This window comes from Aulostomus chinensis, chromosome 13, assembly GCF_037954235.1.
Source record: "Aulostomus chinensis isolate RoL2024-O1b breed Wild chromosome 13, RoL_Achi_v1.0, whole genome shotgun sequence".
NCBI lineage: Eukaryota > Metazoa > Chordata > Actinopteri > Syngnathiformes > Aulostomidae > Aulostomus > Aulostomus chinensis.
The window spans coordinates 27,336,762-27,351,990 of NC_141332.1; the positions used below are offsets into that span (position 1 = coordinate 27,336,762).

The 15,229-nt window shown below is 48.3% G+C and overlaps 1 protein-coding gene across 6 annotated transcripts in view; it reads left to right on the forward strand.

Annotated features, from left to right (window-relative positions):
* The window catches only part of LOC147251581 (protocadherin-1-like), a 163,839-nt gene that overhangs the window by 98,649 nt on the left and 49,961 nt on the right, over positions 1 to 15,229 (forward strand). Inside the window, exons 5-6 of one of the 6 annotated variants that reach the window (XR_015118975.1) lie at positions 5,647 to 5,829; positions 7,395 to 7,485. The exons of 4 other annotated variants lie outside the window; for them this stretch is intronic. Coding sequence is in view for 1 of the 2 variants with exons in the window: in XM_086222369.1 (XP_086078495.1) it covers positions 9,022 to 9,092 (71 nt within the window). In the remaining variant the exon portion in view is untranslated. Of the gene's footprint in view, positions 1 to 5,646; positions 5,830 to 7,394; positions 7,486 to 9,021; positions 9,128 to 15,229 lie in introns of those variants that run through there. One more of the 6 variants, XM_086222369.1, reaches the window with a different exon arrangement.

The window sequence follows — 15,229 nt, forward strand, 5'->3', positions numbered from 1 at the left end:
CGTTCCAGGTAGATGTTGGTGGACGTTCAGGTGGATGTTGGTGGATGTTCCAGGTGGATGTTGGTGGTAGTTCCAGTTGGATGTTGGTGGACGTTCCAGGTGGATGTTGGTGGATGATCCTGGTGGATGTTGGTGGATGTTCCAGGTGGATGTTGGTGGATGATCCTGGTGGATGTTGGTGGATGTTCCAGGTGGATGTTGGTGGACCTTCCAGGTGGATGTTGGTGGATGTTCCAGGTGGATGTTGGTGGATGATCCAGGTGGATGTTCAAGGTGGATGTTCCAGGTGGATGTTCCAGGTGGAAGTTGGTGGATGTTAGTGGATGTTCCAGGTGGATGTTGGTGGATGTTCCAGTTGGATGTTGGTGGATGTTCCTGGTGGATGTTGGTGGATGTTGGTGGATGTTGGTGGATGTTCCTGGTGGATGTTGGTGGATGTTCCAGTTGGATGTTCCAGGTGAATTTTTGTGGATGTTCCAGGTGGATGTTGGTGGATATTCCAGGTGGATGTTGGTGGATGTTCCAGTTGGATGTTGGTGGATGTTCCAGGTGGATGTTGGTGGATGTTCCTGGTGGATGTTGGTGGATGTTCCAGGTGGATGTTGGTGGATGTTCCAGTTGGATGTTGGTGGATGTTCCTGGTGGATGTTGGTGGATGTTCCAGTTGGATGTTGGTGGATGTTCCAGGTGGATGTTGGTGGACATTCCAGGTGGATGTTGGTGGATGATCCTGGTGGATGTTGGTGGATGTTCCAGGTGGATGTTGGTGGACATTCCAGGTGGATGTTGGTGGATGATCCTGGTGGATGTTGGTGGATGTTCCAGGTGGATGTTCCAGGTGGATGTTGGTGGACATTCCAGGTGGATGTTGGTGGATGTTCCAGGTGGATGTTGGTGGATGATCCAGGTGGATGTTCAAGGTGGATGTTCCAGGTGGATGTTCCAGGTGGAAGTTGGTGGATGTTAGTGGATGTTCAAGGTGGATGTTCCAGGTGGATGTTGGTGGATGTTCCAGTTGGATGTTGGTGGATGTTCCTGGTGGATGTTGGTGGATGTTCCTGGTGGATGTTGGTGGATGTTGGTGGATGTTCCTGGTGGATGTTGGTGGATGTTCCAGTTGGATGTTCCAGGTGAATTTTTGTGGATGTTCCAGGTGGATGTTGGTGGATATTCCAGGTGGATGTTGGTGGATGTTCCAGGTGGATGTTGGTGGATGTTCCAGGTGGATGTTGGTGGATGTTCCAGTTGGATGTTGGTGGATGTTCCTGGTGGATGTTGGTGGATGTTCCAGTTGGATGTTGGTGGATGTTCCAGGTGGATGTTCCAGGTGAATTTTTGTGGATGTTCCAGGTGGATGTTGGTGGATGTTCCAGGTGGATGTTGGTGGATGTTCCAGGTGGATGTTGGTGGATGTTCCAGGTGGATGTTGGTGGATGTTCCAGGTAGATGTTGTTGGATGTTGGTGAACGTTCCAGGTGGATATTAGCCATGCACTTCAGACAGGTGCGTCTCTGGTCCTTAACAGGTAGGCGGAGGCTAGCATGGCCTCCTCCTCTAGCTGACAGCTGACGGGTCGTAGCTCCTAAACAACGACTTTTTTGTCTGCATGGCGGTGCTGCTGCTCCTGCTGTAAGATTCTTCGGTCTGTGAATGTGGGTTTCCCAAACCTCTGTCATGGTGGCTCTCTAGTGAGCCAGGTCTCAGGTGTGTTTGCGGGACTTTCTACTGACGGATCCGAGTGTGTCTGCAGGGAAGTTTGAAGGACTCATTGAGAAACTTTGTTCAGGTTCAAGTGTCAGAGAGAAAGTGTTGACGTTATTTACTGACTGTCAAACGATTGTGAGTTCTCCTTCAGAGCCGGAGGACGAGCTGCGGAGTCGCTGCTCTCACAGCCAGGTTTTAATTAGGAGCTGAAACCTCGCTTACATTTTCTTGAAAGCTAAGCACTATTTCATTTGGCTGAATACACATTTTCCATCATGAGTACACAGCTAAAGATGAGTGTTGGTACTGAGGATAAAGAGTGATATACTTTATTGTCTGGTTGAGACATTTACGAGAGAGGAAACGTTGAATAGCGAGCCGTGAATAAAGGTGACCGCTCACAAGTGTCTCCACCTCCGCGAGTTTATTGGCTGATTCGACCTTCAGTGACCAGCGGCTTCATGAGCCTGCTTCTACCTGGACTCATGAATATTCAAGGCAGTCAGCTGCTCGCAGTTTCAGGCTCCTCAGCTCAACTTTTCTTTCTTGGCACCAAATATTAAAACTCCTAAAAGAGTAAATAATCACAGCCGTGTTACCGAGGTGTTACCAGGCGCTCCGGCGGTCGCAGCAGACGATCACTGATCACTGATGAGTTATTAATGCTTTAATATGCCGTCACAGAAACTAGCTGATGTGTAGCCTAGCTTAGCACAAAGCAGGACGCAGGTGCGCCGCTCCCTGATGTGCTCCAGTTCCTCTTCACACAGGTGCGCTGCTGATTGTGCGTTCGGTCTTTCTGGACTAGAGGATGTTGGTGTGAAGGGGCTTTACTGAAATTATCGTCCAAACTTCAATTGATGGAAAATCATCTGTGACATCATCAGGTCATCGCATGTCAGATCGACTGTCGCCTCTGAGCAGAATGAGACTGCCTGCTTCAGTGCTGGCAAGCTAAAAGCGTCCGAGCTAAAGCCGCCACCCACTGGGTCCTGGCTCTTGCTAACGCCAGCAGCTGTTCCCGGTGGGCTCGACGGCGTCTCCAGGACAGATGGCTAGCTAGTGGGTGGGGGCAGCGCGGGGCCATGACACCTGGGAACCTGTCCAATGAGTGTGGGAGCAGCAGGGGAGATAGCCACGGGTCTGGTCGCTAGGCTAGTGTTGCATCATGGGAGCTAATGAATAGTGTGTGTGTGTGTGTGTGTGTGTGTGTGTGTGTATGATGAGGTGATGTCAGAGTGTTAATGGGGGAGAGTTTAGATCAGGTAAACACTGGGGCGCACACAATCTGACACACACACACACACACACACAGGCTCCCTGGTGCGTCCAACTTTGTTTTTCCGATGTCCTGCTGTGATTCTCAGTGGGGATGGATCGCCATGGAAACAGGGAGACAGTTCGAGTGCAGGAGGTTAATTATTAGTGCCAAGTTACCTGTCTCTCTCTCTCTCTCTCTCTCTCTCTCTCTCTCTCTCTCTCTCTCTCTCTCTCTCACACACACAGTCACACACACACACACACACACTCACACAATTATCAAGTTGCTTAATGAATGAATATACAATTACATGGTGATGCCAAATTAATATTCAGGTGGAGTAAAAACAAAATGACTTAAAGAGCAGAATAACCCAAAACAGAAGTCTGAGGTCACTTCCTGTTTATACAGACTAGATTAGTCGAGTAAATCAGGTGTGTTTGATGGCCGCCTCTTACAGCCTCGCCGCCTCCATCTAAACTTCTTTGTCACAGTCAAACTGGCGAGGAGGCGGGCTCTCGCCTGCTAGATTAACAGAGGCTTAAAGGTGTGTGCTGGTCGCATGCTGCTGCTTCACGTTCCAGCCTCTTGATCGCCTTCTAAACCCGGCAGATTAATGTGCTCAGTAATTAATGAGCAGCTTAGCAGCGAATCACAGAGTGGACCTGCTCTCTTAAACCCATATTGTTTCTCATTAACGAAGAAACCAGAAACGTAGCCGAGCATTTCCTGACCTGTCGCTCAGCGTGCTGCTGCCGGATGAAGGCTACCAGCAGCAGCACGCTAACCCGTTATCAAGCTGCTCCTCTGTGTTACTGGACGTTCCACACCACACAGGAGGAAGAAGGACGACACTTTCTAGTTTGCTGACCTCGTCATGTGACTGTGGTTGGGCGTGTCCAGCCACCGAGCGCTGGGCTGCTCTGACACCTGTGGGTGAAAATGAGAAACGAGTTTAAAAATTCAGTTTTAGGTTTTCTTTCTTTTCTTTCTCGGTGTCGCGCTGTCGCAGCAGGTGTGTGCAGACAGCCTAGGCTGCATCTCTGAGAGTGAATCCACAGCTCCTGGGGAGGGGGGTGAATTCAGAAGAATGACATCAGATGAATCATGTGATGTCACTAACCTGTCAATGACCATCAGCTGGTGCAGACATTTTAAGAAAACCTGTAATACCACAGCATTTGATCGTCGCTTCTGTCCATCATTGGGACCGGAACAACCGGGTTTTTGTTCTGTGCTGTTAGAAACCTACGATTGTTGTGTTGAGAAGAACAGCAGAGAGCATCAGGAGGCGTCTGCAGCCGCGGCTGAACAACCGCTGCCCCCGTCTTACCTTCTACTGAGATGTAATTACAACAAACTGACCACAATAATGCTGCAGCAGGGACACTCTCATGCTGCTCGTGATGACACGTCTTTCCACAAGAAGACAAACAACCAGTTAAATGCTCAGTAAGTTTGTCACGTTTGAACTCAGAATAAACGCTGATATGACTTTATATGGGCTCAGGGATGGAAAAGTGCCTTGTTCAACTTCACCGCCACAAAGACGCCTCACCGACAGGTGACGTCACCGTTTCACTGGCTGCCGTAAACTCTGGTCGATGTTCTTTACCTCTCAGCTGCATGTTTTTACAGGAAAAACATGAATCCCACGGCACTCTGCTAACGGTTCCACTTTAAGAGGTCAGTGCCCACTCAGAGGAAGAATCAGCACGAATAACATAACTGAGAAATCCTGCCATTTCTGTGTGTTCGTGTTCATATCGAGTTCCTGGCGGCGTTCGCAGCGGCGGCACGAACGGAGCCGCCGGACCAGCTCGTTAAACTAGAATCTATAATTAACCTTCATATTTAGAATCAGGATCAATAGGAAGGATGCTTTAAAATCTGCTGCTGTTTTAAGCAGCTTAAGGGTGGTTTTACCCATCATGCACCTGGCTCGGCATCCCACCTGTTGCTCTGAGATCTCTGCCTGCTCTGCACATTAACACCAAGTACAAACCAAGTGTTCATGTGACCTTTTCCTATCTGAGGCTGCGTTTGACTGCACGGCGTGACCCGAACCTCTGTGGCGCCCATCACTCAGCAGGGTTCTATCACGCCATATCATCCCTCTCTCAACCTGCCAATTACTGATCCCCACATCATCCAATCAGCTGGAGCTGAGCAGCAATGAAAGAATCGAGATATGAGCTATGTATTCATACTCATCTGCCAGGTAACCTCTCGAACCCTGCGGCCCATCCAGCCAATTAGGCGAGGTGGTGTGAATGGAAGGGATCCTGGATGGGGTTCACTTGGGGCAGTTGTCACGGCAACAAAAGCTTTGATGTTGTATGTGAGTGAAGTGAGAGCAGACAAAGAGCGGCAGGAGGGCAGGCCGAGTGAGGAGCGATGAAAAAGGAGCATAAAGATCTGTGACAGCAGCATGAGGGCTTCTCCTGCGACGGCGTACAGGAAGTTGACAGCGGGGCAACGTCTGGGCCCCGCTTGGCCTCGAGCCTTTGCTTTACAGGGTTTAGACGAGATTACGGGGTTTGGGGAGGGGAGACGTCGGATTGAACAAAAACCAATGGCTAATCCACAGTGACCCTCCGCTAATCCACTTATTTGCCAGGTATTATCGTAACGATCCTTCCTAAGTTAATAAGGTTTTCCTCATCCGGCCTCTGACACAGCAGGAGGTGGGGCAGCAGGAGGAGGAAGAGGAGGGACCCGCCCGTCAACATCAACAAAACAAATGTTTTGTTCTACGTAAAACCTCCTGAACAGTCAGACCCTCTCACAGCTGCAACGCCCTGCTCCGATGAGTCACCCGGAGGAAACAGGACGTCAGAGTTCATGCTGCAGGTGAAAGACAGGTGAAAAACCCCAGAGAACCAACTTCCTGTCCTCAGTACTTTGAGACAGTGACACCTTTCATTTCATTTGGATCAAGGAATTTTAAAATGTATCTTCCTGGTCGTTTTAATCATTTGAAAAGAAAAAAGAAATGAAATGAGAACATTGAGCCTCAGGAACAGAGCGCCGCAGGAATGAGGTGTTTATACAGTCTAACAGGAAGTTAGCATGGCATAGATGAGGCATGGTTGTAGTCCAACGGGAAGTTAGCATGGCATAGATGAGGCATGGTTGTAGTCCAACGGGAAGTTAGCATGGCATAGATGAGGCATGGTTGTAGTCCAACGGGAAGTTAGCATGGCATAGATGAGGCATGGTTGTAGTCCAACGGGAAGTTAGCATGGCATAGATGAGGCATGGTTGTAGTCCAACGGGAAGTTAGCATGGCATAGATGAGGCATGGTTGTAGTCCAACGGGAAGTTAGCATGGCATAGATGAGGCATGGTTGTAGTCCAACGGGAAGTTAGCATGGCATAGATGAGGCATGGTTGTAGTCCAACGGGAAGTTAGCATGGCATAGATGAGGCATGGTTGTAGTCCAACGGGAAGTTAGCATGGCATAGAGATTTTCTGCTCAAGCGCGATGTCATGATTGACAGGTGTGTCACAAAAATTCAGCCAATATTGGCGTGAACCTGCAGCCCATTTACACTTTAATGTCTCGGGATGTGTTTGTCTAGTCTTGGTGACACGTGGAAACATGGTGGATGTGTTGATTCATGCGGTTGTTTGTGTTTGGATGATGTGTAGCATAGAACATTGTTCCACTGTTCTAAAGACCCGTTTGAGTTCCCTAGAGATGCAGGACTTGATACTGATGTGAAAAATATCAGTAAAAATGTGACAGGAGCAGAGAAGTCTTGGTGGTTTGGAGGACTGAGGTCATTTCAGAGTGCAAAGTCTCCGCTGCTCTGCTCTTTAAAAGTTCCTCACTTTTCACTTTAACAAATTACCACAACAGCGACATGTCCGCCGATAAACCAGATGAGAGCGAACCTCGCCATGCGGCGCTTCCAGCAGGATGCACAAATGAGCCGGGCAGGTGGAAGGAGGACGATAGGAGAACATAGAGGAGATGTGAGACAGCTGAGGAGGAGAGAGAGGAACCGGAGCTGGGGAGGGAACCGAGGCGGAGGTCAGGGGGATTAGACGGATGCTGGCAGGTAATCCAGGAGGACGAGGTCGTTAGCCGAGATCGAGCTAATTAAAATGTGATTTGTGCTACAAGCAGCTTACAGGCTGCGGCACGGAAGAAGAAAGACGAGGAGCGATAAAGATCCTCCTGGATCAAGAAGCCAACTGTCATTTTTCTGACAACACACATCAGAAATGATCCTGAATTCAGTGCAAAGTTCATTCAGTATATTGAATGTCATGTGGTATACAGGGTGTTTACCAGAGCGCCCAGATGGCGTTTGCACAGACTCCGAGTCAAGACGTCAGCGTCGTTAGGAAAACTTTGTTTTGCAGGCAGACGAGCTGCCAGTTTACGATGAAGTTTCACTTTTTCAGCCTTTTTATCAGAATGTCCATCCAGGAGACGATGGCCGATCTTAGAGACGAGCTGTGGGAAGAGCCGGCCACGTACATTCAGCTTGAAGCTAATGGAGACTGACAGCAAACACCAAAAACACCAAAAAGGTTTGTACACCTGGTATAATCCAGGTGTTCCTAATCCAGCTGTAAGGCTCGTAATCCACAAAGGCTTTGATTGGAGATTAAAACTGATTAGAACACAAAAGCCAAATATTGTCTGTTTCCTGCCTCATGAGGTCCGTTTCACGTTCATGAATCTCCATCATGTTTCCAACCACGGGCCTCTGATGACGCTCAAACGTGGATCCTTCTGGTATAATGGAAGCTGCTTGAGTCCAGACATCACCAATGGATCTACGAGTCACAAACAAGACGAACTTCAGTGATGACGCTTTTAGACTCCAGTTGTGTAACTGGTGTTCTTACGCTGGAAGCAACGTTCACCATGGAGTCACGATACCAAACGATGATGAGGACCAAGGCCTTCATTTCTTTATCAGTGCTCTTGTTATCAATGGATTGTGGTGAGTTGAGATCATCAGAGCGGGCCCTGTAGAGCCCGTCCTCCTCCTCCTCCTCCCCCTCCTCCTTTTTAAGCGGTTGGGTATTGGATTCTGAAATGTTTCTGTGTCATATTGATTTCTGCTCTCACTTCAGAGAGGCAGCGGCGGGCCGACTCCTGCGTGACTTCATGTATTGTCACGTTCCTTCTGTCTCTTCCTCTGAATCGCCCGCATCCTTCCTTCACGCCGGGCGGGCAGTTAGCGGTTAGAGGTTAAAAGCTAATACTGAGGCCTGGTATACCTCCAGCTAGCGTTAGCTGTCTCGCCTGCTCGAGTGCCATTCAACGGTCCAATCCAGAAACTGTTAATTTAATTTCTTTGAGATCTGTAATTACATGTATTTAAAGCCACACTATATTTTATAAATGCATAACTCCACACAGACGTCTTGCTGGGATGCCCTAGAGTGAATGATTGTTGTACAGCCAACATCAAAACTGCTGCAGAAAGAACCACATCGTGATGCTCATTTGTAGGAGGTTTGGTGAGTTTCTGTGTTCTGAATGGAGTTTGGCTCAAGGACAGTAGGTCAAGCACATCCTGCTGGAGTTGCCACACATTTGTACCTCAAGACTTGAATGATTAGTCACTCTGGTAGGAGAGGGGCAATTTAGAAGTATAAATATACAGCAGTAGTGGTATGAATATGATGTTAGCTTAGCTTCTAAGCTAGCAACGGAATCAGTTGAGTTCTGGTCAGAATTTTTCAGAGTAAGACTCAAAGCAGCTCTGCCCAAAGCCTATTAATAATAATAATAATGAAGCACAGCTGCTTTTATGTGAAGGCGAGATCGCTGCAGTGGAGGTGATTTTGTAGGTCACTGATCCAGGATCAGACCCAGGAGCTTCATCGGTGGTTGGAAGCAGAGACTCTGCTGTTCTACTTCCTGGTTGCAGAGCTGGACGTTTGTCCTCTGGTGTGTTCCTGGAGGCCGGAGCGCCGTCCTGCTCTGCCCCAGTTCTACCTGCATCCTCACCCCTCCCTCACCCGTCCACGTTAATGAAAGACATGTGGTGGAGGCCTAATGCTATTGTCTGTCAAATCTGCTTAGGGATCAGGGGGAGCGGCAGGGATCTGGCGGTTGTTGTGTGGGTGGACGGGCAGATCATCTGCCTCAGATGACAGCTTAATCCAATCACAGCCAGCGGATCACAGGAAGCCGATTCACCATATCGCTGGCGGCCAAGCGGCGACGCAGAGTGGACCTGGATGTGTCTGTCTGTCAGTCAGAGACTCCTGAATTGGACGTGACGCCTCATCAGCCGGGCTCATTGTGCTCATTGTGGTTGTGATGGAGCGATTCAAAAGCATTTCACACTGCGGCGAACGTCCTTTAAAGGACAATTACAGTTTTCCACTTTTAATTTAGGACATTTCCCTTCGCTTTAATGAAGACGAGGAAAGCTTTAATGTTATTTCTGACAGTCCCTGCTCGCTCGCAGCGTGATTAAAGATATTTTAAAGCCAAATCTCTCCGGCTCTTTCAGTCTAATTCGGCCGCAGAAAACAACTGGATGTTTCTAATTCAGTCAGTAAAGAAAATCCATCAGTGGGAAGGAGAGAGGAGGGTTTCTGTTTGCTCTTCTGAGAAATTAAATCAACTTGAAGGTTCTTTGTTGGCTGGTGATTCAGCCGTCCACAGCAAACCAGACCTGATAGTTTCGACGGCAGAAAAGCTGAAGAGAATACTTGATTTCATAGAAGCCGAAAAATCCGGAGGCATCGGAGCAAATGTCCAAGTTTCGTGTGGGAAAAGTGAAATGCAGAAAATAAATCTGTCATTTTTCCAGAACATTGCTGCTGAACATATTAAGATTTTCCCAGAAATGTTCCAGCAAATTCCCCTGAAGGGGTCATGAGTGAACGAGAGCCAGAACCAATTTTGTGGGACTTTAATGGGAAGATGTCAGGAAGGCTGTGATGTGAATGAAAGCAGCGATATTGCAGGGTGGCGATGTATGACTCCCCCACCGACCACCCGTATTACTGTGTCATGTAGGAACAGCCACAAGATGGGATGTTCCAGAGAGGAGCTGCATGTGAGAGGAGTGACAAAAATCCTGCCTGGAAGGTTTCCCCTGAAATTTACGGGAGACTCTGTGCAGACGGCCCTGGAATCATTGAAGCTGCCTGGACTTTGTTTCATTCCTCCACTTTGTGGCAGAGTAGAAGAAGCAAATACGTCACTAAATTCCTCACAAATGTGAATCTTCACCTTTCGAGAAAGTCCCTTTCTGTCTCCAGAGCCAGACGAGACGATGGAGACCCCTGTGTCCCCTGTGCTGCATTCAGGAGCCGGCGCTAGTTAGCTTAGCACATTGCTGACACTTCCTACCTCCGCTGTTATCCATGCTAAGCTAACTTTAGGACCTGGGGAGGCAAACAAGTGCATTTCTTAAAATACTGGTGTGTCCCTGTGAGCTGCTCTTTGGTCTTTAGTTACCAAATTGAAAAAGTCACTAAAACCAAGAAAACAGGAGCAAAGTCTCATGCTGGGTCAAAAGCCAAGGAATAAAAATGGGTTTGAAGATTAGTTTGAAAAATGACCCGTTTTAAGCTTTTGTCTTTCAAATTTCATTTGTTCAACGGCCATCGTTTCTCAGCCTGTGGCGCTGTTAGACAGACATACTGGGGGAGGAAGACTGTTTTTTTCAAAATAAAATTCTGTAAAGGACAATTGAAATGGAAGTGCTGTGGTGCGTCTGGTAACCCCGGGAGACCCAGCGGACCTCATGTCCGGCTCTTGACCAACATCGACAGACGCCGCGTGTCAACGCCTCAACAGCCCAGCGCTGTTTGGTGATTCTGAGCGCGCTCTGTGAGCCTTCAGCTGAAGGCCGCCGCTTTCATGGCTCCAGCTCCGGAATATCCCACCTGGACTAAAAGAGGGGCTCGGGAAGGACAGGGATGGAGGAGGTCAGGGAGGGGTGGGAAAGACTGGGAATGAAGAGCAGAGGAGAGGATGAGGAGGAGGCATGGGTGATGAAGATAAGGAAGAAAAGGGAGAGAGGAGTGAGAACAGGACAAGGATGGACGAGGGATGTGGAGGAGGAGAGGAAGGAGGCGGATAAACAGACAACGGAGGAAGAGGAGGAGAAGGAGGGAGGAAGGTTTTGAGGATTTTTAGTCCAGAGTTTTGCATCTCGCAGCTCGTCTGCCAGCAGGAGGCGCTGAGCTCATCCAGGATCAGACCATCTGTTAGAGATTTGGCTGCTGACCCTGAAAATGAAACCACACACACACACAGACACACACTCACACGTGCACGCGACACCTATCCATCCATCTTGATATTTTCTGAGCCACTTCTCACTGTGGCGGCAACGTTTCCCAGAATGCTCTGGGTGAGAGGTCAGCAGCATGTTAGCGTCTATCGGGTCCATAAACCCTAAACTGACCTATTTATCACGTTGACCATCAAGCTGCAGACAGGAAGTGAGTCTTGCTGAGAGTTTCACAATAAATGAAAACAAACGTTCACGTTCCCTCTGAAGCAGTTTGGGTATTGAACTGATTGACAGTAGTCGTCCAACATCCAACCGTTACACGGCTTCATGGTGACCCTCTGTCCACTCGGTGAACACGTCACTTCTCTTTTACCTCTGTTTTGTTCTCTACTTCCTCCTGAGGGAAGCATCCGGCTTTTGGGCTGCTAAATGCTGTGCTAACGAGTCTCTGCCTCGTCACGAGAGTCGGTTACAGCTCAGATTCTTAAACCCATCAAATCGAACACAGGAAGTCTTATCTGACTTCTACATGTGTCATTTCTATTCATTATGAGTCGTTTTCTTCATTTAAAAAAAACATTTTTCCAGGAACTGCAATCATTTTAGATAAAACCCTTAAAAAAGGCAGCAGTTGACTGACATCTTCGGGTGGGTTGAGTTACGCTGGACCAGTTTTCTTGTGTTAACTCTTGTGAAGGCATCAGCGTCCCTGTTGAGCAGCATCGTCTCCGATGGGGTCCAGAACAGGAAGCCTGTTGTTCTTTTGAAGTGTGTTTGTCTCTTTAAATCTAATGACACCGTAAATAAGTGGAGTCTGCGACTCCAGTCCGGTGAGGGAGAGCCCCACTCGTCCCTGCGCCCTCCCCCAGCTGAGCGGGATCAGATACGTGCCGCCAGGTTTCCAGCGTCTGTGACCAAAGCTGACAAAACAAACCAGCTGACTGGAGAGTCGGAGCACATCTGGCAGGACAGCTGGACTTCCCTCCCGAGACCATGAAAGACTGATGTCGGAGAGACTCGAACACACTCTGTACAGCTAACGAGCTTAATGAGCTTCATCCAGGACAGGCCAATTACCGATACCGACAAGGAAAGAAGAGGACAGGAGGGGAGGGACCGAGAGGCAGAGAGGGAAGGAGGGAAAGGAAGGAGAGATGGAGAGGAAGGAGGAGAAGGTTGTGGAGTTCTGACTTTGTCGTCCTCTGGGAGGGGAAACATTGTTCTGCTGCAGGGGAGGTGACTGCACCATCAGGGACACACTGTGTGTGTGTGTGTGTGTGTGTGTGTCCCTATATGTTCCTTTATGTACGTCACTGTGTGTGTGAGTGTGTGCTTCTGCGGGCTCTGTCCTTGTTCCCTAGCGTGGCCCCTGACCTCTGGCCCTCAGTGATGCTGCAGCCTGCCAGCTGCCTGCATGACGGATGTTCCCACTGCTAACCAACACTGACACTACAGTTAGTCTGTGTGTGTGTGTGTGTGTGTGTGTGTGTGTGTAGCAGGTATTCCTCATGTTGTCACAGTTACTCGGTCAGATGGGGAGGGGAGGGGAGGGGCGGGCTCGCCACCGTTTTGTCCCTGGAAACGAAGTCCTGGTGATGTACATCATTCCATTTTAGAATGGAGGGATATTTGGGGGGGCGCTGAGTTCAGGGCTCCAGGCGAAGGTCGGGGTCTTCAGTCCAGAGATGTGTGGAAATCAGAAGTAAAACATGGCCAAACATAAATACTATAAAGCTTAAATGTAGAGGACAGTTAACTGATAAAATAAACCATCTCATAAAATGATTGAATATCTCATGTAATTAGTGGGTCTTTTATTCATTTAGTTTTTGTTTTGGCAATTTTGGTCCTCCATACCCCAGGAAATAGTCAGGTTAATTGTTTCTAAATGAAAGGAAATGTGTTGCTGATATCCAAGGTGTGCGAGGCTCATGGGAGCTGTAGTTGTTTAGCAGCAGCAACATAATCAGGCCTCTGTCTTGATTTAAAACTACAAGCCATTTGAAAGATGTTTTTGCACTGGAAGCTAACAGCCTGGATGCTAACATGCAGGTGGGCGGAGCTTCACGTCCTCACAGGTGCATTGATGTCAGTGCAAAGTTGAAGAGTTCCTCTTTCAGACCCAACATGACGATAAAAGTAATGGAAGGTGTGCTGCTCCGTGTTCAGGAGCTACAGCTGTAATTTAAAGCTGACAGCCGCGCGTGCGTGTGTGCGTGTTTTATTTGCGTGTGTATTTCACCAGTGTGTTGTTGTGACATTCCTCAAGGAAAGGAAGTCATGAGTCACCTGAGAACATCACACAGAAATACCACAGTGTGTGTGTTTACTTCTTTGTGTGTAGAGATATACACCTCTCAGTGTGTGCCAGCACGAACGTGTTCAGATTTGTGTGTGTGTGTGTGTGTGTGTGTGTGTACTGAGTTGTTTCCTCACATAGCTCACCTTTCTGACAGGAAATCAATTTCCTATTTGCAGTTTGTTCTGGCAGCGATTGGTCCAGTCTGAGTTGATTTGTCTTCATCTGAACCAATCGGGTCGTCCCGCCAGGTGAACACCCTTAGATCAAGTCACAGTTGTCATAACGACTGATTAATCAGTCCTCTCATGCCTTATTAGGACTCCGTCTGTGAGTGATAGTTCCTTACATCTGCATTTCCAGCCGTGTGTGTGTGTGTGTGTGTGTGTGTGTGTGTGTGTGTGTGTGTGTGAGAGAGGGAGAGTCTACTATACTTGTGAGGTCACACAGCTAAGTGTAGAACTAAATCCTGGACTTTAGAAGTTTAAATGGTTGTCTGGTTAAGACTTATTTTTAGGGTTAGAATTAGGTGTGTGTGTGTGTGTGTGTGTGTGTGTGTGTGTGTGTGTGTGTGTGTGTGTGTGTGCGTGTGTGTAATGTGTGTGTACGTGTAATATGTTGTGTGTGTATGTGTCCTGTAAATCTAAAAATTCTGAATTTTGTATCTTCTTGTTGTCTAAAATTGGTCTTAAATTTTTGGGGGAATTCTTGGAGTATTGCACAACTCGATTTGTTGTCCACATTCCAGTTAGCATCAGGCTAACAGGAAGTAGCCAAAGCTAGAGACGAAGCTGACAGCCAACAGGGTGATGAGAATGAGGGGAACTCGTCTAAGATTCAACGTGAGAGACGCTCGTTTATATGAAGACATGAAGCTCCGGAGCTATGACGTGACTGTAGAAGCCAGTAGAAATGTAATGAACACCACGGTCCTACTCCAGTGTGTGTAATAGTACTGTACAGTCGTAGTACGTCGACTCAAATGGGGTCAAATTGTGCCTGTAAATTTAAGTGAGCAGAGAAGAAAGGAAGAGAAGAAAGCAGCAGCGTTCTGCTCGTCGGAGGCTGCAACCTTCATTCTTTATTACCGTCATTAGCGCGCTCGCCGCTCGTCTCTGTGTTTGTGTGTTTTGGCTGTGTGAAGTGGCTCGACTGTAGCTGACATTGAGACTAATTCAGCCGCCATCCAGCAGCTCCTCGCTCCTCCGCCGCTGACCTAATTGCGAGCTCATTCGACCGACCGCTGAGTTTGTTTGGGCTCTTCTCTCAGAGGCTCATGTTAATGTCCATGCAGAGCTCATTAAAGCACAAAAGATAAACACACACTCACACCGTTGAAGAGATCAACGAGCCCCGTTTGATGTCATCACCACCGCTGCCGCTCGCACACTCTGTACATTAAGCGTTTACTTGGGCGCCGTTCTCCCAGTCAATCTCTGCTTCTGTAGATTCTGGAGTGTTCAATGCGAGGCGTGAGTCATCGCACTCGCCAACAAACACACAGCCAGCTCTCCTCTGACCTTACACTCTCCACAACAAATGAGCGGCAGAGGAGGCGTTCTGGCAGAGGTTGGCATGGCGACCTGTACCAAGACATCCCTCCCAAAGTTTCATCTTTTTTGAGCATCAAAAGGTTTATTTTATCTCCTCCTCTCTTTCTCTTCTGAACTGTTTGAGACGGTTGAACTCACAAAGCAGCACCAGAGGAGACGGCGAGAGAGGCGGCGGTCTGC